The 22,307-nt window shown below is 41.5% G+C and overlaps 1 protein-coding gene across 5 annotated transcripts in view; it reads right to left on the bottom strand.

Annotated features, from left to right (window-relative positions):
* hdac4 (histone deacetylase 4) overlaps positions 1-22,307 on the bottom strand; it is a 72,159-nt gene that overhangs the window by 12,317 nt on the left and 37,535 nt on the right. For all 5 annotated transcript variants that reach the window (XM_020917055.2, XM_020917058.2, XM_055164106.1 and 2 more), the window contains 9 exons: positions 21,143-21,459; positions 15,588-15,738; positions 14,087-14,210; positions 12,844-12,962; positions 6,838-6,966; positions 6,208-6,317; positions 5,255-5,386; positions 3,990-4,176; positions 2,631-2,851 (listed from right to left, as the gene is read on the bottom strand). In XM_020917055.2, the coding sequence (XP_020772714.1) occupies positions 2,631-2,851; positions 3,990-4,176; positions 5,255-5,386; positions 6,208-6,317; positions 6,838-6,966; positions 12,844-12,962; positions 14,087-14,210; positions 15,588-15,738; positions 21,143-21,459 (1,490 nt within the window). The remainder of the gene's footprint in view (positions 1-2,630; positions 2,852-3,989; positions 4,177-5,254; positions 5,387-6,207; positions 6,318-6,837; positions 6,967-12,843; positions 12,963-14,086; positions 14,211-15,587; positions 15,739-21,142; positions 21,460-22,307) is intronic.

Here is a 22,307-nt window from a genome sequence, read left to right as displayed (position 1 = left end):
AAATATCATAATTGGATCAGTTTTGACATATTTTAAGAAAAGGAACGCTATTTTCAGGGTATCGAGTATTAGCAGACAAATGGTGCAACAACAAGCTACATTTTAACTGAGACAATTACACTGAATAACATTATTCACATTGCCACCATGATCTCAGCAGAAATATGTGATAATAATGTGATAATAATGTAAATACCCTCTTCTGTTACCACGTTCTAAAATTCGAGGTGGAATATTTCTGTACTAGAAACAAGATAATATAATTCAATATTGCTAAGGCTGAACATGAACGTAAGAGACCACATAGCCACATAATAATCCTCAACAGTTGGTCACAAACGTTAGCGCACACGTTTCAGTTGTAATGTGTGGATTCCAGTAACTATACTAATGAGAAGAGTTTAGCCCCAGTGATTAAACAGAATGACCAATAATGACACATGGGCCTGTGCAGCTCTGGTGAACAGGGCTTAGCTGTGGTCAGTACATTTGTGTAAGCGCTGAATTAAAGCTAGCTTCATAAAACATAATTACGATGTGAATTATATTTTACAATCGGAACAGCAGGATATGACAAATCCTCTGGAGAAGTGTGAAGTCGACACACACCACCATTTGCTCTCCCTCATTTCTGGCAAATCGCGCCTCGTCTCTGGAGCATTCTCCTTTTAACAAGCTTAATTTGGATTACTGAGTGCGATTGGCGTCTCGCTCATTTCTAAACTATCTGTTGTAATTGAAAGCAACTGGCTGACGGGGTTTTGGGGGTGAAATGTGTGGTCGAACAGAGACATTCCTGGCTCCCTGTGGCCAGGCCAGGGCAACGCTGCTGTATTCACTTTGATGCATTCAGAGCATTCAAGGCTGGACTTGCCTCTGTGATGGAGTGTGTGAGAACAGTTGCATGGGGAGCGCCGCAGCTACAGGTGTGTGCGTACGGCCTGTGTGTTTGTGTGTGTGTATGTGTGTGTATAGTCTGTATGTGTACGTGTGTGTGTGTGTGTGTATGCGTCTGTGTGTGTGTTTCCCAGAGCGCTCAGCCTCAGGGGCCCTTGGCTCGGGGCCAGGGGACAGCATTGACGTCAGAGCATTCAGCAGAGCTCACTCAGCCCCTCCCTCCTCCTCTGTTCTGCTCTTCTAAAGCAAACTTCACATTAAAACCCCTCTGCTCCACTCTCAACTTTCTCATCCCTGGACCATTCAATCTTATACCCTCCAACTGCAAACTTCCAAAGAAAAACAACATATTTATACATAGTCTATTCTATTGCAGAGCCGTGTAATTAAAATCACTTTATACTGAACATATTTGCTGAATTAATGATAAGTTTGTTCATGTTGGTAGAAAACCACAACAAAGCGGCCTGATCCTGACTGAGGCTCAGTCACGTTTGAAGGAGCGTGTGTGACGTCACAAACCGCGATGACTAATGCTGTGAGAGACAGGACAAAGTACATGTGCTCTGAACGAAACCTGTTTATCTCACGTCTGCTCTGCAGGAGATTCACTTTAAATGACTAAATGTGATCATTTGTTTTCTAATGAGCTGTTAAACTTCTGTGTCAAGAGCCCATCTTGTGCATGGAGGATGTGCCGGATGTGTCCTTGGGATGCCAGTGGCTCTTATAGATGTTTGTGTGAAAAGCTGCCACTTGAGGTGTGCGTAGCAAATGAAGGGAGAGAACAGAGGAGGCAGAGGAGAAGAGGAGGAGAGGAAATCCCTTGTTTCATCCGCCCACCTCTGCTCGGCTAGCGCCACCCGTGGTAGGTTCGCATCTACAGGACTGGCTGCTCACTTCCTTTCTGACCATGTATGGCACTGACTTCCGCCTTGTTGCTATGGCAGCGTGGCAGTTGCCTTGCTGCCCGTGGCAACCGTCTCAGGGCAGAGCGGTGGTCACAAACATCGCCTCGTAACGCTCAGCCGTACCTCCTCCGCGGCTTCACAGCAAACATGCAACAGGGAAACTAATCAAGCTCTTAATGCTGCCGGCCATCAGCTCTTAGCGCCTCCTCCCACACAAACAGCTACACTCAGCCTGTGGCGCCCCCTGTGGCTCCTAGGCCTAATGACCTATTAGTTTATCTGATGTAATGTCACATGTGCTCTGCTACAGCTGCTGCTCCACTCCACAGAACAAGCAGCTCCAATAACGATGACTCCAAAATCTCCTCTCAAAGCCCTCTCTGGGCAGCTTCAAGAAAATGAATGGGTGTATGAAATCAGCTTGTCTCCATGTTCTGATAACTCAATCCTAGGGGGCGATTCAGGGTTTTAAGCTTTAAAGGCGTCTCACAGCCCACCCGCTGAGCCAAAGGCAAAACAATAATTTCATCTCACCTTGGACAAAGATGTTGTCTTAACTTTGCAGGTGCCAATTAGTTTGTTTGTGGTTTTATGTAACACATCCACAAGTGAAAAGGCTGTGTGAAATACTACTCAAATACAGCCTTGGACAACAATATAAGGGGCTTTATCTTCTAAAACTAATTCTTCTCATTTAACAAATTGCACTTTGTTGTATTGTTTTAGACATAACAGGTGTTCTGTTGAGACTGTGTATGTGTAATATTATGTATAATAACATATGTAATAGCATGTGTAAAAGTTTAATGTTGTAGTTGGGACCTTGTTGATGTGCAGCTGCTGCTGTTGGAACTGCTGCTTGTGCTTCTCGAGGAATTGCTGGTGCTGCTGCTGCACCACGAGCTGCTGCAGGGCCAAGGCCTGGGCGTGGGCTTGGGCACTGCCCTGGGGCAGAGGGGCGGACTGGGTCCTGGCCAGGGGCCGGTGTTGCCGCTGCAGTTTGGCCATGGAGGCGGCCGGCGACATGGACAGACCACTCACACCTACAGAGAGAGAGGAGAGAAGAGGCTGAAACCCAAAACCATGAGTGAATAATCATGTCTCTATGGAGGGCTTTCCTTTCAGGCGCAGAGTGCTCATTTCTCAAGAAAACAGGAACAGAGAAGGCTTTGTCTCACAATAACATGAGCTGTATGCTTCTTATTGTACATTCAATTAAGTCTTAAAAGCTTTCAGTATCGGAGCCTCCTCTGCACTATAGGAACTAGAAATATGATCCATCTGGATATGGGCTGTATTATAGAGACACATCATAACCAAGGCTCCTTTTTCATTTACAAGCACTTGTGTTTGAGGTTAGTTGGACTCACTCATGTTATGAGCTGACAAAGTTCATTTTCATGTGAACTTTTTCAATAGACTTTGCAAAAGAGTTGCCCATCTCACTTTGAGCAAATGAGACAGTACAACATTGTGTGCAGTCTCCACACATTCACACATGGCTCTCTAATCTGGTTTTGTGCTGGTGTTGGACCTAAGATTAGTAAGCAGATGTATTTGTGAACCAAATAGAAACTGCCATCTGTGCAACCAGACTGCAGATTTACTATTATATGATTCAAGCTGTGAAGGGTGAGGTCCAGTTGGGGTATAAAGACAAATAAAAACACACAACAGTAAAGAACTAAATGTGGACCAAAACCCTCTGTTTCTCTGTCTGATGTTAGGTGCAGATCATGAGGATGTGTCTGTAGAGTTCTTATTGCTCTTCACAATGCGCCTCTTGGCCTGTGTGGGCGAGCACTTGCCCTCATAGTTACTGTACGTTTTGTGCGCACACACACTTTTGTGCGTCTGTGTGTGCGTCATTGGTCCATTCATCGCTGCTGCAGTCTGAAAATAGCAGCAATGGGGCAGTCAATGAATGAGTTGATGGGAAAAGCAGCACAATGAGCCCATGTCAGTGTCTCATAGCACACAGACACATATGAAAGAGGCTTGTTAGTCTGAGCTAATGAATGGCTGTCTGTCAGTGTAAAGGGGCACACAGTGTACCAGCAGCACATATCGCTCATCAGCACAAGAAACGCCATTCAAAGTGTTGAGTGACCAGGGCTACATTTTGTGCTTTTATCTGTGCAGCCTCTATCAATAGTCTAAGTGCTGGAGTGTTGTTGGCACCTGTCACCAGGGGGCTCTGCGCTGGGCTCTGCTCCATCAGCACCATGTGTTGGAGGAGAGGACTGTGCCCGCCGTGCCCTGTCCCAGCACCAGGCTCCAGGTAGGGGGTCAAGTGGCCACCTGTGAGGAAGGGAGGGCTGAGGGAGAGGGCCGGCTGTAGCCCCACCTCCTGCTGGACTGAAGTCACCTGCAAACCAAGGACATCCAGAGAGTCACAATGAACCTCAGAGAAATAGTGTTCAGTTTGACAAGACATTTTAATTTTTTTAGTTTTAGTCAACATTTACTCAGGGAATTCATTTTAGCTTTAGGTTAGTTTTCGTCAATGAGAAAGTATATTTAAAATGGCCCATATTAGATTCTTGCCCCAGTAGAGATATATTGTGTAAGTGGTTCTTGAGGTCAATATGTTTTGTAGTTTGAAAATCAGTATGTGTTAGCATGCTAGTTGTTGTTAGCTCCATTCTGGTCTCTGAAAGTTGTGAAAAGTGCTTATAAACTCATCACGAAGAATAATTAAGATGTTCAGAATGCATAAGGTAAGGAGCGAGGAATAACTTTGAAGACAGTAACAATCAGGTACAGCTCCTTTAACTCTGATAATGTATTTCTTTATTGGACATGCACAGACGTGTTCCTACAAGTTGAGCTTGTTTATGGTCTGGTTTGGATGGAACTTGGGTCTAGTCTCCACTCATTTCTTTCCTATCACTACTTTTAGTCATAGTTTTAGTCATTATGATAACATTAAATTTAGTTGTAGTGAGGAGGATACTAAAATTTAAAACTTGATTTCAATACTACGGATAGAGTAGACTTGATACTCAATACAATTTCTGATACCACAATAATAAAAAAACACTCTTTCTTTAGACAATAGGATCTACAGAACGGACAACCAAGTTATTCCCATCTAGTCTATCTGTGTAACTCTCAGTTGTCCAGGTAGGTTTCATAGTGGTCCATGGGCATATACTAGTCTATGTGGTCTCACACTTGTTCTGATACAGCTCAAGATCACTCTATTGGAAAAGGAAAAGTTCATTTCTGTCTTGTGAATGTGCCTTTTGTAGTATCGATACCTGCCTGAATTAGTACTTAGTTTCGATACTAGTTTAAGTATTGATTAGTCTGATTTTCAATACTTTTAATAACACTAGCCATGAGAAATATGACATTGACAAAAATTATGACAAAATATTTTAGTCAACAAAATCAACACTGCACAGGACACAGCAGAATTAAATCAGTATCTGTGCTCTTACATTGGAGGCTGCCGTGGCCGTGGCGGTTGCTGGCAGTCCGAGGGTGATGTTGGGTAGAGATGGCGAGGTGTAGAGGGACAGTTGGCTGATGGAACCACGCTCTGCATTGCAAAGCCTCTGGGCCAGCGACGCCTGAAAAACACATTTTAATTATTCATGTCTCAAAAGTGTAAAGATACACAACAGCGCATCAAGAAGAAGAGGACGAAGGAGCCAGACTAAAATGGTCCCAGCCACTATCCTCCTCCTCTCCTCCTACAGGCTGCTCGAGTGGCCCTAATGGCTGCCACAAATAGCTGCGTGCCAAGCTTTTCCTCCTCCTCCTCTTCCTCCTCCTCTTCCTCCTGCGCGACCACCATCTGAAGATCCTCAGTCTTTGTGCACGGACAAGAGGCTAACGGCTAGCACCCACAGACCGGCGCATCAACAGCCCTTCAGCAGAAACAGCTGTATAATTTGCCTCTAAGTTGGTGCCTTCTGAGTCTTGGTTTAATTAAATACTTGTTTCACTGTACATGCAAAAAGTCTGAGTTTCCCACCGGTTAAACAAGTAAATTGTACTGGCTGTTTCATCATAATAAACCCGAGTCCAATCTGTTTTCTGTTCGCTGCACAAAATTGGTCAGATCTTTGTCAATTAAAATTTATGTCTGAGAGGCGTGAGCGTGTTAAACTACATTTTTGAGTGCAAATTTGAAAAAAGAGCCAAAACCAAAAACTATTAGCCTCTGGAAGTGCAATAAAGAAGAAACAATAGTGGAATAAATACAAGTGTACTTAGAAATGCAGAATCTGTAGACTCTGCCGTAATAGATTTGTGGAAAGTGTGGAAAAAAATAATAAATAATTGACTTCATTTTCAATAATTATTTTAATAATTTAAAATACTACTGAGAATTCAAGTATTTTTGAATAATGTAAAAAACGCATATACTGTAAAATAGTGTGCTTACCTCAGTGCTGTTGGACATGGACACAGTGATGCCGTTCTCATTAGGGATGTTGTTGGAGCTGTTATTGGGGGAGCTTGGACCTGACCCGGGTGCACTGCTACACGCCGAATCTAAAATAAATCATTAAAAAATAAATGAATGTATGTCTTAAAGTCTCAACTTTGGGCCACAATAATTTGATGACTGAAGAAGTGGGAGAAAAAACATTTAAAATCAGTGCTGGTCAGATTATTTTGAAAATGTAATTATCGTTACTACTCTAATTTCTTAATTTCAAAAGTAATCAAATTACTGTTTACAAAGTACTTCTTCTAACACTTTAGATGACTGCGTTACCTTAAAAATAATCTGATTACTGCCCAACACAGTTTAAAATATGGTATATAAATATGTATATAAATATCCATTGCACTATAAGCAAATGAATCCAGTTGCAAACACTTTCTTGGAGGGCTAGAAAAATACCTTTTTTGCCTTTTCTCTTTGGCATTTGACCACAGGGAGGGATACCTGTACTTCATCCATTATTTTACGCGTTTGTATGGTGTTCTACTGTATTATCATATTATCAAAGTTCAGCTCGCTCCTAAGTTTTGACTGTTTGGACTTGAGTTTGGCCCCTGTGCTCACCTGCCATGTCCAGGGAGCGCTTCTTGGCCGTGGTGATGGGACTGTCACGGCGGCGCAGGAGAGGGCTGCTCCGGCGCTCCGTCACCTTCTGTTTGAGTCGAGAGCGCAGCTTCAGGTTAGGCTCCGAGGCTGTGGATCACACACACAATACTACAGTCATGACTCATCCTTTGTCTGCTCTAACTCCGGGCACTGCTGCTACTGTTACTGTTACTGAGGAGGCAAAAACACTATGGGGAACACAGCCGAACAACACTGGAAGCTTATTTAGACATTGGGGTATATTTACCTCTGCTTGTGTAATAGCTAGACATGAAAAATGAATTATTATTCTGAAAGGGGATGAGGAAAGCTTTGTGTAATGGGAGCAGATAAGATAAAAACATAATATTTAATAAAAAAATATATAAATACATTATTTGACAATTATATAAATAAAAGCGCCCATATTACGCTATTTTCTGATCTATGTTTCCTCATCAAAAACATATCCAGAGTTGTGTTTTGTTTTATTTTTTGTTTTGTTGTTTTGTCTCAAATGGAAAACACTCATGGAAGTGCTTCACATTTGGATAATTTCAGCTCTGAAATGGCCAATCTCTGCTGAACTAAAGGTAAAAGTTAGCTGTTAACTTAAAAACCGCTGCTTTACGACATCACAAGGTCAAACAGAGCTTTTGAGATCTGAAGAACAATTAAGGATTACTCAAACATTTGGGAATGAAACAAAACACAACTCAATGTGTGTTTTTGAGGCTTAAAGCTCACAAAAATCCATTTCACATAATATAGGACTTTTAATAGATCAAATTTAAACAAAGAACAGATATGTATATTTTCCTGTTTTGAAAGAAAAGGTTTGCATGTATTTTCAGTTTAATTACAATGGATTTGTTTTGGATTAAACCTATAATGTTCCTAATTGTTGCTAATTCAGACTACACCTGTGTCTCATTATCACAAACTGTTTGTGTTGTCGACGTTAAAATGGCCCTCAGACACTCCGCTGTACATCTCCTTTAATGAACACAGCTCCCTGATATTGCGGAGTTTACTCTTCTAAACCCAACTTCAATCTATACAGTCTCAAGCCTTTATTTTGACTCTGTGGCGGTGTTGTTTTGTTCCTTGCCAAATCCTCCGACTTTGTGCCGTCTGGCCTCGTTGATGTTAAACAGAAAACAGTTTGAACAAATCAATCTGGGAGGCTGGGAGAGTTACCTGGGCTACAGTCTCACCGGCGCTTGGCTCAAAGTGGAGACATCGATTTTTGTCACGGAGAATCTTGGACGAAGTTGTAAAAAGCTGCTCTTATAAACACGCTGCAATTCAACTGGGGTGCATTCTCTCTTTCTGTCTCTGTCTGTGATCGGGCCACACTGTGATCCTTTATTCACAAAGACATATTGGCTAAAAAAGCTATTAGCTACAATTTGGGTTCTGTGTCTAATTAGGCTTAGACTTAGCCAAACTTTATTGATCCAAAGGGAAATTATTTGGACACAGTAGCTCACACATCACAAGATAATATAATAACAAAAAACAAAATATAAATGGTAATAATGAATTCTAAATACGTAGCAAAAATAACAAGAGAGTGATGTCAAGTAAAGCATAATTATATAAATGTATAGCAACGCTCACAAGCATCTTGATGTAGAAAGATGGCGCCTGTGTGATTTTCACTGTGTTATATTTGGCTGTGTCAACCCTTTCAACAAGTATATGGACAAGTAAAAATAAAAAAAAAACACAGAAATATAGTAATACAAATATATCTCTCAGCTATATACAAGAGGTCGTAAGGAGACAAACAGCGCAAAGATGAAATAGTGATTGACAGGACTTAGGGTTATCTGTTACATAAGGGGGAGTTGTTGTACAGTTGTATAGAGTATGTTATAAATGTAGTCCTGTATCTCTCACTGTCTGAGCGGAGCCTGTAGGAGCCTGTTTGAGAATGAGCTCCTTTTTGCTTTTGAAAACGCAGACGAGCAGACGAAAACAGGATGTCACCTTCCCAGCACGCACCAAGGCTAATTTGGTGTTTATTTTTCGCAGCCAATCAGAAGCCTCAGATCATTCTACTATTCATTATCCAATTTTTAATCATCACAGGAGGGCTGCATCCAAATACAGTGAATCATTTGCCCTCATTACAACAGGCTCATCTGCTCCTAACTCCTTGTGTTGTCTGGTAGAGCGCAATTCCTGGCAGTTACTTCAAGGCAATATTTAACCAAATGAACTTTTCCCCATCATTGGTGTCAGGTAAAAATAACAATGTGTTAGACTGGGGCAGAGGAGAGGAGACTGTGAGAGCAGATTCGCACCAGTCCAAAAATGAAAAGCCAATTTGGAACAATGCGATAAGGACTTTTTGAGGCGTTCTGTCCCTGGTTGTCACATATTTGACTTTTAGATTTTTACACACAATGGAAGTAGATGGTGAATTATGCAAAAGGGCTCCGGAAATATAGGTCACCGGCATAAAAGTGACTGATAAGTGAAAGGATTCAGAATGATTTTATATGCAAAAGATGACAAAACTTTCTGACAAAAAGACATTAAAATTTCAAAATAGCTGATAAGGTTTTAAAATGGTATGCTATGGGCAGCTCATTGATGAATATAATTTGCGTAGACTATTTTTAATTTAATGAGAACATTTTAACATTTTAGTTTGGGACATTTTTTCCACTTTATTTATAGTTTAAGGTTGATGTATTCAGTTACTTTTGAGACTCATAGGGGGAAGACAAACTTAATCCAGTAAGAGTACTGATACACTGAAGTCAGAGGAAAAGTATGGTGTACAATTTTATTATTAAAGGGCCCATATTACACTATTTCCCGATCTATGTTAAAAATTTGTTTCCTCATCACAAACATACCTAGAGATGTGTTTTGTTTCATTCACACATGTTCAACCCACAAACCCTGCATATTTAGGCAGAGTTCTTCTCTCAAACTGAAGATGCTCTGTTCTACCTTGTGATGCCATGTGGTTATACAGGAAATGCTTCACTGTGTTTCTTCACTAAAAAGGTAAAAAGGTAGGTGTTAATTTGAAAACTACCACTTCTTGACATCACAAGGTGGAACAGGAAAGCTTTAGAGAAGTAGCAGACTAACAAAAAGTGTTACTCAAGTAAATGTCAGTAAATGTAACTGAGTACTACCCTGCTAGCACAGATCATCACACTAGACCTATCTGAACTGTTAATGAGAATTTATTTATTTGGGGGCATTCATGTTTTTAGAATTAGTTTCCATGGTTTTGTTAACTGTGTATATATAATAGAGGGCCATATGGTGTGAAGGCGTGAACAATGTGGGCTATGTAAGCAAGGACAGATTCTGTACAATGCAAACGTAAACTATGTGAATACAGCATGAGCCCATTATAACTGTACAATGCCGTGTCAATGTAAAAACAATGTGCCCCTCATTTGAACCACGAGCATATTAAGGCCTTTGTTTAGTGCCATAGAGAACACATACAGTCTTCACACATGACATGCTCTGTTCACTCTTCGCATGCTGCTTTGTGCTCATGTCCGTGCAGGCCCATCCCGTTAGCAACTGGACCCCAATAATGTCTGTACGGGTCCTACTGCGTCCCTGTGAAGCCCACAGCCCCATTTCAAATGCACCGAAGTGCTCTAGCGCTGACAAAAGCACAGGGCCGAAGGTTTTGAACTTTCCCAGAATGTTTATAGAAAGAGAGCATGTCATGACCTAAACGTGAAGCTGGTTCATGCTAGAACTAACACGCAACTGTCCCTCTCCGTACAGTAATGAAGGATGCTCAGAATGTGCCGGTACTGTACTGGATCAAGAATAACTATTTGAATCCTAACTACTTACAAAGGCTTCATTTATTAAGTCATCAGCACTATGTAAGTGTTACGCCACCTGCCTGCTTGTATCCATGGAGATATTGTTGTTTTGGAATGCTTCACAACAAGGCATTAAACGTATAAATCAGGCCCAGACCTGACCATGCTTGGCTTCTGAGATCAGACGAAATCAGGCATTCTTAAGGTGATATGGTTATAACAGATATATATTAGATTACAAGTGTTTCAAAAATAGCCATGTTTGTCTCCAAGGAGATATCTATATATATTTTACACCATACTGTGGAATATTCAAGAGAAAGCAATATATCCAAGGAGATTGTGATGTACCCTCAGCCGGAAAAGTTACACAGTGCAGCTTTAAAATCCATACAGCTTATTGGTCAATGCAATAATTCAATAGACAAGTTGTTTTTTGTATAATATTTTTGCATTCTCAGTCTGAGCTGCTTGTGTGAGTACTGGATGCGTTTAACAGCAGTGAGGTGAGTGGAACAAAAGGCTGCTGTTGTCCCCTGACCGTTGCTGGGAGCCCGGGAGCTGCCGTAGTATTTTATGGCCAAGCGGTGATATAAAAGCGCCTCTAACCTCTCCCCAGCCGGCATTACCATAAGTAAACCCCGCAAAGCACGTCATCGCTGTGGGCAAATATCACCGGGTGGCATGGGCCCTCTGCTCCAGCTGCCACCCACAGTCCCCAGCCTGGCAGAAGCGAGCACCCACCCCAGGGATCACCGCTTCACCATTGTGTCTTTTACTATAGCCGTTTAAATACGACTTGTGCTCCATTGCTCATTGTGGCAGTGCCTTCACACCTTTGCCCACCTCCTTTGCTCTGCATTTAATAAGAAACCGATACTCCCTCCAGGCCCGACCTCAAGAATTTTTCCAAACACGAATCTTAGCGGTGTTAAATAGTGAATAAAACGAGCAAAAATTCCTTCGCAGTCTGAGCTTAAAGTCTGTTCACTACACCTGAACATAGACACTTGCTCATTTGCGTACTCTAATATACTGCTAATTTACTGTTAGTGCAGGAATAATTCCAGACACAATATTTCCACACATCTTGGCGGTGTTAAAGTTGCACTGTGTAACTTTTTGGTTAGGGTTGCATCATCTGCTTGTTTCTATGGATATGTTATTGCCCTGCCTGCAATGTTACACAGTATGTCATTAAACAGCTCTATCTTCATTTCAGTTACAGGTGGTTTTATAGCTTAAAATACCTAGAAAAACAGGCATTCTGACTGTGATTGTGGTTGCCTCTCCACTGATCTGATGTGTAACTTGATCTGGTTTGGTCTCCATGAAGATAGATGGGTTTAATACCATGCTGTGAAACATTCCAGAAGAAGCAATAACTCCATGGAGACAAACAGGTACCTGACGCTTCACCAGAAAAGCTACATAATGCACCTTTAAATAGTGAACAAAATTAGCAAAGATTCCTTCGCACTCTGAGCTTAAAGCCTCTTCACTACACCTGAACATAGACACTTGCTTATTTGCGTACTCTATATTTGCATATAATGCTATGTATAGAATGTAAAAAATTCAAGGCCAGTTTCTGCTAAGCTGAGAAGCTCACTAACTACCAACAAAAGTCCGAAAAAATACAGCAGTTGAGAATTGCTCGACCCAGTAGCATCATACAGACAGTAAACAATGCAGAGTTATATAGAGTTATAGAGATCCCAGGACAGCCCCAAAAGTAATTGTTGCACAGTTCAATGGTATGCACCCAGCAGACCGACTTCTTCCATATGATATTAGAGCTGCCGGAGGAACTTACACAATAATCAACAGCTAAGGCAATTTTCAGTGCCTCAGTTTTCTATAATCACTCTCAATAGTATGGAAATAGGTAGTATTAATGATATGATCTGCTGCTGATTTAAAACCACCCCTGTGCATAGGGGACTATCAAAGCCTAATAAAATGCCAGGTGCTAAAAAGGTTTTTATGTGGTGTCTCACTAATTTGAGTTGAGTTTGTTGAACTCTCTCTGGACTGCCCTCTCTCTGCACTGGAGAGGGCTGCTGATATACAGTTAATAAGGCCTGGCCCTGAGCCTGTTGAATACACAGTGTGATGGGGCAGTGTGTGTGAGGGTTAAACACATATAAAGGCAGAGCAGTACCGGTCTTTCTCAGGGGGAAGTCGTCCCTCGGGTTGTAGACCCCCAGTACAGGGTGGTTGAAGGTGGACATGCCAGTCTGTGGAGGGGAGCTCTGGTCCAGGGAGCTGTGCTGAGTTTTGCTGCAGAAACACAAACAAAGTGTGAGACACAAAACAGCAGAGGCCACACCAGGCCAAACCCACATCACTCAGACATGTGACCAAGATGTAATCTTCTCCACGGTAACTAACGTGATGGCTGTCATGGCTGTATGATTAAGGCATGATGCAAATCCTTTGGCGAGGTTGCAGACACGTCCCACCATCTGCTCACTGCAGCAGAAGAAGGTGCTTGTTGTAGGCAAAGTTAAGCTGTTGGCTTTTTCCCAACTGCATGTTCCTGACAAGTCCATGTACACACGTTTGTCTGCTCCAAGAGTGAGCAGAGCGTTCCATCACCAGAGAATATTTAGATCCACTGTGGGAGGGACAGAAACAGCTCTTTGTATCAGCAAGCTTTAGAGCGCTACGGCCAAAGAGTGGGCTTATTTTGTCCTTAAACCACTTTTAACAGCAGGGGCTGGACTCACACAAAGACATTTTTGACCCAAATGTGTAAATGTGTATATTCAATTCTGTTTTACGTAATCAGGTTTTACAAACTACATAATGAATGCCTATTATGGCACACTGCAGAGAGGCAGACACACACCTGCTTTAGAGATGCTACAATAAAGATTTCAAGGCCAAGCCTTCTGTGCAAAAGCCCTATCATCAGGTTTAAATATCCTCCCTGACGTGTTTATGTGCGTGTGTGTGAATGTGTGTCTGACTGTGTGCATGTGTATGTGTATATGTGTGCGTGTGGATCTTTGTTTTATAAGCGCCTCATACAATGAGGCAGGTGAGGAGTCCGGGAACCCACTGACAGATGAAGACACAGCGATACATTATTTATCTGCAGTTGGGAAGAGAATTAGCATCCAAACTTTTAATGATGTGCTGTTAGCATCAAGCGCACTGCTGTTCAGCTCTATTACACAGGATCAGGACATAACAACAGCAGCCGTGGGGCTTTAATTGTCTATCAGTGTGCATTGTCGTGCTAACTTCACAGGAGACATATTGATTCTCGATCCATGTGAAGCAGGTGATGATGTCAACTCTCTGCTTGACATTATAATGTAAGCCACCAGCTGAGCTAACTGCCAGCGCCATGCTAATCTCCTCTCAGCGTGCACAGAAGCAGCAGCCGCTCTGCTCACCGGTACCAGTAGGGGGCGTCGTTAGGGAGACCTCCTTGGTTGAGACTGCGCTGAGCCAGAGCCTTCTTCTTATTGAGGACAAACTCTTGAAGACGCATCTTCACCTCCGTGCTGGCCACCGCACCTGATGGAGCAAAGAAAGAGGACATCTATTACCACATGTGTCTCTCCATAATGACCACACACTGTATGATAATGACAGGGATATGAGTTCACACCAATTGGGTTCAGTGCAAAGTCACAGGGAACCTTCTTTAACAGCTCCAGTACTAACGTCAGAACATGACGTGCACCTGGACTCACTTCATACCTGAAGACTCAGATCTGAGCTGCAGATTCTAACCGGCTGTCACAGCCAATTGGCTCCACTCTTCTATCTTAAGGCAATGATTCTGTTGCCCATGTTTATTTGTATCAAAATCCATCAGTTTTGTTTTTCTGGGGTTATTTTTGAAATTATAAATGAACATAAAACACATGCTAATTGCACAAAAATACAGGACAGCTTTTCTCTCTCTTCTCTAACTGTTGAGCACTAGATACTGTTTTTACCTTTTTAAGTCTATAATTAAACTAACGAAGGGAACATGCTATTAATCTCTCTCCAAGAAAATAAATATTGACAAACTTTTTTTCAAATGAGAGTTCCCTATTCGGTGATACGAAGCAGACACTTGTGCACAGACTTGTCATCAGAGCTAAATGAATGAGTGGTGATGGCGTTGGATTTTGCCCTCGCACAAACCAGTGTGAGTAAACACGGTGTGCACGGTGCTGGCACCACCTGTGACCGCTTTCCATAGAGTGTGTGCACGGCTCTCAAGGACGCGGGTGCTCTGTTTGAATGGACTGTTGAGAGACATCCAGCAGGCAGCAGGAGGACTGGGCACAGCCTCGGCCAAGGCCACCGGCTAATACAGCTCCTTTACTGCACAACATACTCAGCCTCTCCAAGTAAAATGGAAACCAACCCATGGTCCAGGCAGGGACACACACACTCATCTCAACAGCACTCTCACTGAGGAGTTAGGCTGAAGACCTCCACTGGTTTAACTCACTGGAGATGTAGTAAAGGCACTGTACAATGTCTTTTCATTTAAGGCATTGAACAAATAGTAGGCCTGTCACGATAACAAATTTTGAAACACAACATTTTACTAAGATAAATGATAACACGGAAACTACTTTATGCCACTGATACAATAACAATAATGCAAGATAATCCATTTTTGATACACAGTGCAGTTAAAAGGCCTGAGCTGCAAAAATAAATAGCAGAATGAATCAATTGTTAGTCATAGAAATAGTTTTGAGAGATTCTGCCACGCCCCCTTTTAGTCGAAAAAATAGATTGGCAGGACATGGCGACCCATAATTTCAACAGGTAAACCACCAATTTAAATAGGTAAGAGAGCGCATACTTTACCAACTGCCTCATAGATTTAATAAAATATTGTTTATGGGGATTATGTAATTTCATAGGATGCTGTTTTTGACTCACTCTCTTGCCCCCTCTCCTTGTTCTTGAGCAGTTGGATCTTCTGCTCCCTCTGCTGCTTCTCCAATTCCTGCTCCAGCCTGTGGTTCTCCATCTTCCTCTGGTGCTCCAAAAGTTCCTGTTGATGCTTCAGAGCCAGTAGTTCCTGTTGTTGCTGTGGAAACACGAGACAGAAAAAAAGGCACATCAGACACACGTCGCTTATTAGCACTTCTTACATTTAAAGCCCTCTTCTGGCACATCCACAGCCCGAGTCGCCATCTGAAATAATTAATCTGACAGCTGTTTGATGCCGTAAAATAAAGCTTTGCCATTCACTGAAAACCTTGGGCGACACGCTTCGAATAAACATTAACAATTTAACTGTTTTCGCAAAGCACATAATCCAATCTGCTCGCTTGCTCATTACTACGAATAAGACACAGGAGCGTATGCAAAATAGCTTACATGTCAAGCTAACACGTTATAATAACTACATCTTAATTAGTCTTAATGAAGCATGAGCAAAGACTGAATTAATAATGAACCAATATTTTATTAAAAGCCTCCTACCTGAATTTTCCCAGGTATTTGAGCAAAATTTAGCTTACAAATATATTGCATAAGCAGCTCTTGAGGTAATAAGAAGTCTGCTGTCTAATTATCTAATTATAAAGCATTTATTGTCCGATAATCAGGAAGAGCACATTAGCATGCTAGTTGCTGGTAGCTTTACTGTGATGGCAAAACTCTGCTCTGGTCTCTAAAAGTTGTGAACAGTGCTGATAAACATCATGGTGATTAATTAGGATGTTCAGAATGCAAAAGATAAGTTAGGAATAACCGAACCATTGCAAAATTAAAAAGTTCAATATATTACACAAAATTGACTCTTGAATCCTGTTACCTAATCAAAAACATACTTAGAGGTGTGTTTTGTTTCATTCACACATGTTAGAATAACCCTTTATTAATTAGTCTGTCTACATTTCCAAAGCTCAAGATGCTCTGTTCCACCTTGTGATGTCATGAAGCGGTAGTTTTCAAGTTAACAGCTCCTTTTTACCTTTAGTTTAGTAGAGATTGGCAATTCCAGGTCTGAAATTATTCTAATGATTCTAGTGAAAGTTCATTGAGTGTAAAAACACAGTGGAGCACTTCATGTTTTACCACATGACATCATCAGGTGGAACAGAGTGTTTTCTGTTTGAGAGGAGAACTCTGCCTAAATATGCGGGATTTGGTTATTAAACCTGTGTGCATGCAACAAAACACAACTCTAGATACGTTTGTGATGAGGAAACAACACTAAAATATAGAGTAGATCAGAAAACAGCATAATGCAGACCCTTTAAGCAGTTACTAAACTTTATTTTTCATCAATCATTCTTAATAAGCAATGTGGCCACTATGAACTAAGACGGTTTTTCATGCTTTATTAACTCTATTAAAGTGTTGTTCCCATGTCAGAATAGTGCTCCAAAGGCCTAGACCTGACTGTGCACTGGAGGGGTGGCCAGTTTTGTCTTTCTAGCCAGAGGTCAAAAATAACTGCCGAACGCGCCCCTGTAAGCACATTGGAGCGTCCTTGAGCCAGGCCAAGAACGCCGTGTGCACCACTGTGGATAAGAGTGTCAATTAAACGCTGCCACTGCACAACATGTTGCCGTGGCACTGAAATGTTCCATCCACTTCTCTCTCCAGTTGAACCCGGAGAGGCAATTACAGCTTAATGCTTCTGTAATATACAATAAAGAGGGCAGGTGGCGTAATGACATCTGTGATGCGCCAACAACTCAAGTCAAAGTGCGGCCCAACCTCTCCATGGTAATACGGGAGGAGTTTACGGCTAAATGTCTGTAATCAGAATGAGTGGATGCTCCAAAGATGCTCAGCGTAAGGAGTAATCAAATGTTTGTCTTTATTTTGTTTTACTTTTTTTATCAAGATTCGAGACTGTATCTGATTCCGTTTTTTGGACACATTAAGGAATTCTGATTTGATTTACAATTTACAATTTAAAGGGCCCATATTATGCTATTTTCTGATCTTTGTCATATTGCTGCTTTCTCATCACAAACATAGGAAGGGCTCTGCTATGTTTTTAAACTTCATATGATTTCAGCCTTGGAATTGCCAATCTCTACTGAACAAAAAAAAGTAAAAGGTATGTTTTTGAGGAGGTAACAGCATTCTAACATGACTTAAAAGTTCACAGGGGTCAGTTTTGCGTAATAAAGGACCTTTAAAACCTGCACAGATCATATTTTAAACAGGTCTAGGAGCAGTACCGTTTGAAAGCTGAGTGACATATTTACTGCAAAACTAGTGCAAGAATCCCATGCATTTCACAATATATTTGAAGAGTTCCAAAACTGCAGGGTAAGCAGTATTTCTTACAGAACTAGACAGAATATTTTACTTTAGAGGAAGAAATTCTGGGCTATTTTTATGTTAAATTGCAATTTTTTTCCCATATACTTGAGCAATTTGGGCTTGCCACAGTACAGATATATTGTGTAAGCAGTGATTGAGGTCAAAATGTATCCTGTCTGCATTTAATTAGAATGTACTGTCCAATAATTAGGAAGTGTGTGTTAGCATTCTAGTTGTTGTTAGCTTTACCGAGACAGCAAAACTCCAGACTGGTCTCTGAGAGTTGTGAAAAGTTCTTATAAACTCATAATGGAAAAGAATTGATAATTGCAGTGCATAAGGTAAGTGAGGAATAATTTTGGACTTTCGTAAACTGCAAAAAATAAACTATTAATGTTTTTCATGTTTCTAAGACAGAAAAAAGACAAAAAATCAGGTAACTTCAATATTAAATGAGATTGAATTGATAATTTAGATTCATATGAGTAGGAGTTATGCCATATCGACCAGCCCTATTTAATAGCCTGAATAATTACAGTCTTTGCTAATTGGGACCATTAAAATAGCAATTTTGATTTGATTGTAATACATTTTACTGCAATACTGAAGTCTAAGTGGGTGGGAAAGCTCAAAGTAAACACCCACCATCATACATATATATAAATATATACACAAATACACAGTACAAATCCTCATGGTTTAAATGTAGTGGAGCACAGCAGCTCTTTTATTTCTCAGCTAAGGCTAAAGGAAACCGGGAGCCACTTGATCTCATCATCACCTTCTTAGCACTTCTTCTGCTTCTAATGTGGCAACACTTTTTACTGCGGGTTCACACGTTTCCATGGCGTTTTTCCACACAAAGCTCACAGACCAGTTCACGAGTGCAACGACTGCGGAACATGAGAGTCTAGTCACCAAGGCGAGGGAAATATTTAGCCTGTGGTAGCCTAAATAAAAGCATACCAATATTGAGCAATGCAAATGTTGAACAATTTTTATCAAGCTTTTATTCAAATACATTTCAATCACAATAAATTAAAGGCACTTTCTGCAACTTTCTCTGCAGCCTGCTTCTCTTAGAGGAGATGCTTTTGTTTTGTGCTTTTATGTTTTAATTTCTCAAAAACATATATTACTACTATGGGCAAGGTTGCCTCTCCACATATGTGACCTGTAAGTTTGTCTGGTTACATCTTCATAGAGATAGATCAGTTCAATGCCATACTATGGAACATTCCAGGAAAAGTAATCTGCATGGGGAGATGCAGGTGGCAGATCCTGCACCAGAGAGGTTACAGAGTGCACCTCTATTAGCTTTGCCCAAACTGGTACGAAGTTTAGCTAATTAGCATGATAATTGCTTTCTAGGAACTAATGCATTACGTTTATGAATTGTCATTAAAAAGGGTTTTCAAATTATAAGTCAAATTATTATACGGTAAAATTATCATGTAAAATTACAAACTGAATTTTGGAGAATTTTAACAAAAATGTGGTTATTGAGCAGTGAGTTTGTTATCTAGTCAAATCATTTGGCACATTGCTGTACTATGTGGAGTAACAACAAATGGGCCCAGTGTAGATTCAGGTTAAACCAGTTAAAAAAAAAACACAAAGTTGTTTCACTGTTGCACACATTCACAGTTGTGTAATACACCAAAGACAGAATATTATCTACAGTTGTGAAGCTTTGTTGCAATATTTGTTTTAGTTGGTAGTAATTGGAATCCACAGACAGCAAGCTATAGCATTCAGCAACCTCTTCTGAGCAAACAACATAAAGAGAAACTGCATGGATTTAAGTTCTCTTTTATTTTATAGGACTTGTCAGGAGGTAAGTGTGTGTGCTCCTACTGTGGGTCCGAGAGTTGGCGCGTGTTTGCTGACATTCTAGATGTGCACTTTAATGGCGAGTGTACACAGGCTGTGAATGGGGCTGATTGAGGTCGGGCCTCCCTGACTCTCCACTGCGTCACGGACTTCCACCTGAGTGGTCTCACAGCCTGCCCCGTATCCACGCACAACACCAGAACGCACGAAACACATGCACAAAACGGGCACGCACAGACCAAGCATGCATGAAATGAAACCACACAACATGAGCACACAAAAAATGAACACACAAAAAAATGAACACACAAAAAATTAACACACAAAAAAAATTACTCACATAAAATTAGCACACACAAGTAGGGATGTAACAATAACTGAAAGACTGTGATATCATATCATGAAAAGTCTCACAATAATATTGTACCCCATCACAATATATCAAATTACAAGTCATGGTGCAGAAATAACTTAAAAACAGAGGGAACTACATAGATCATACATAGATTAAATCTTATTATGACAGAACCAAAGGCTTGTCAAGGCATTTTAAAAGGAAAAAGTAGCATTCACAATTTTATGACCTTCTACAAAATATCGCAATAGATATCATACCGTGAGATGCATATCGTGAAAATATTACATCCCTACGCACAGCATAAGTATGGACAAAATGAGCATGCAAACACAAACAAACACATAGATGACAAACAGTGGAAAAGTGCCAGTTCAGTCAGAAAAGAGGAACTATAAGGAAGAGGAAATGAACTATAAAGCAGGAGAGGAAGAGAGAAAGTCAGATGGGGATACACAGGAAAGAGAAACGCAATAAACTAGAATCCAACACCTACTTTTAGACTTTAAAAATTATGGTTGAATTCCCACAACATTTGGAAACAGTAGCCCAGAGGAGCAGTTCTGTATTGGGCCTGACTGATCCAGATTGCCTCAATGTTTCCAGGTCAGTATGACTGCAGGAGTTTCAGGTTTGGGATGTGATCCTCAGGAGGTCACACACATTCATTCAGTGGCACACTTAGGACCCCGCTCCTATCTGCATTATGCCTCTGAGCACAGAGGCTACTGCCTTCACTTATGTAACATAGAACAGTGTTAGAGCACTTCACACTCTGATCCTAGAGCAGCTCTCTGCTCCAGTGTAATAAGATGAGAGCACCTCTCCTGCACTGGCTCCATTCTGTTAATGAAGCATCCTTTGGAGGACTAAATTAAGAACTGCCTCTGCTTTGTTTAGTAAACTTTTAAAAGGCTTTTGTGGACCAATGATTCCTCTCTGAGTGCCCCCCTTTTCCCTCTAAGCCAGCACCCCCCTGTGGACAGTACCCCCCTCTCCCCTGTGAGTCCAGTACCTTGATGTGCTCGTGCAGTTGGGCCTCATGTTGGCGGGACAGCTGTTCGTGTTGCCTCTGAAACTCTGCAATGAGGATCTGCCTTTGAATCTGCTGCTTCTGCTTGAGGGTGAGCAGCTCCTGCTGCAGCTGCTGCTCTCGGAGCGAGGGCCCCAGCACAGGGGCACCCTGGGGCCCGAGCACAGAACCCTGGGGCCCTGGGGCCTGCTGCCCGGGCGGCGACAGGGCTGACACCTGCTGCGGCGGGTGCTCAACACGCAGGTCCATGGGGATAGCAGCCGGGGGCAGGCGCAGAGGCAGAGCTGAGTTTATGTCCACTGCAAACACACAAACAGAAACATTTGGTTTTAGCATTTGGTGAAACTACAGTTTGGTTCTGCTGCAGGTCTATAATCCCTCTGGGTGTCCTATGATTAGGCAGTTGGGAAGTACAAATGACACAGCTGAGTGAGATTAAATGAAAGCTCTTGAAAATATCATTTAATACCTCTACCTGCTCAGGGAGCGAGTATGGAGCATATACAGAGACCTGTGGGGGGCGAACACAAACATCACTAGCAAGGTTCACGGTTCTATTCAAGCACTGTTGCACAGATGACTACAGATTGAAATAGCTTAAATGTGATCAAGGGTTATTGCACACACTTGTATCTTCTGCACACTCTGAACCTTCACCAACTTCAGCTGAACACACAGACACTCTGACAAAGATGGCTTTGACCCGGTGCAGCGCAGTCTGAGCCTGGTCACTGAACAGGAAACCGTCCAATCACGCATTAAATCTGAATAAATAGGAGAGGACTGGCTGATTATTTACCTACAAGTTTGCCCAGAGCGCAGTAGGAGCCACAGATACTTGCCTAGAACTCTGTGTTAATAAAGAGGCAAACATGACTTCAGTAGTGCCCTTAATAGCAGGTTTGTGCCCACACAAACTCATTGAAGCACTTACAGCACCACTTAGCCACATGAACTATCCAGCGGACTAGTTTGCTAGACAGGCTGTTCAACTTTGAATGGAGCGGAGGAGTGTCTTGAGCACTGGTGCACTGCTTGTCTGAAATAGCACTTATTACATTTCCATGTTTTTGTTTTTCTGTGTAATCAGATGGAGAATGCAGAATGCACACTATCTGTTTGAATGCACAAGTCATATTTAATACAA

This window comes from Boleophthalmus pectinirostris, unplaced genomic scaffold (genome assembly GCF_026225935.1).
Source record: "Boleophthalmus pectinirostris isolate CB_2022bp ecotype Guang Dong unplaced genomic scaffold, ASM2622593v1 HiC_scaffold_11, whole genome shotgun sequence".
Taxonomy (NCBI): domain Eukaryota; kingdom Metazoa; phylum Chordata; class Actinopteri; order Gobiiformes; family Gobiidae; genus Boleophthalmus; species Boleophthalmus pectinirostris.
This window is presented reverse-complemented; position numbering and strand designations above follow the sequence as displayed.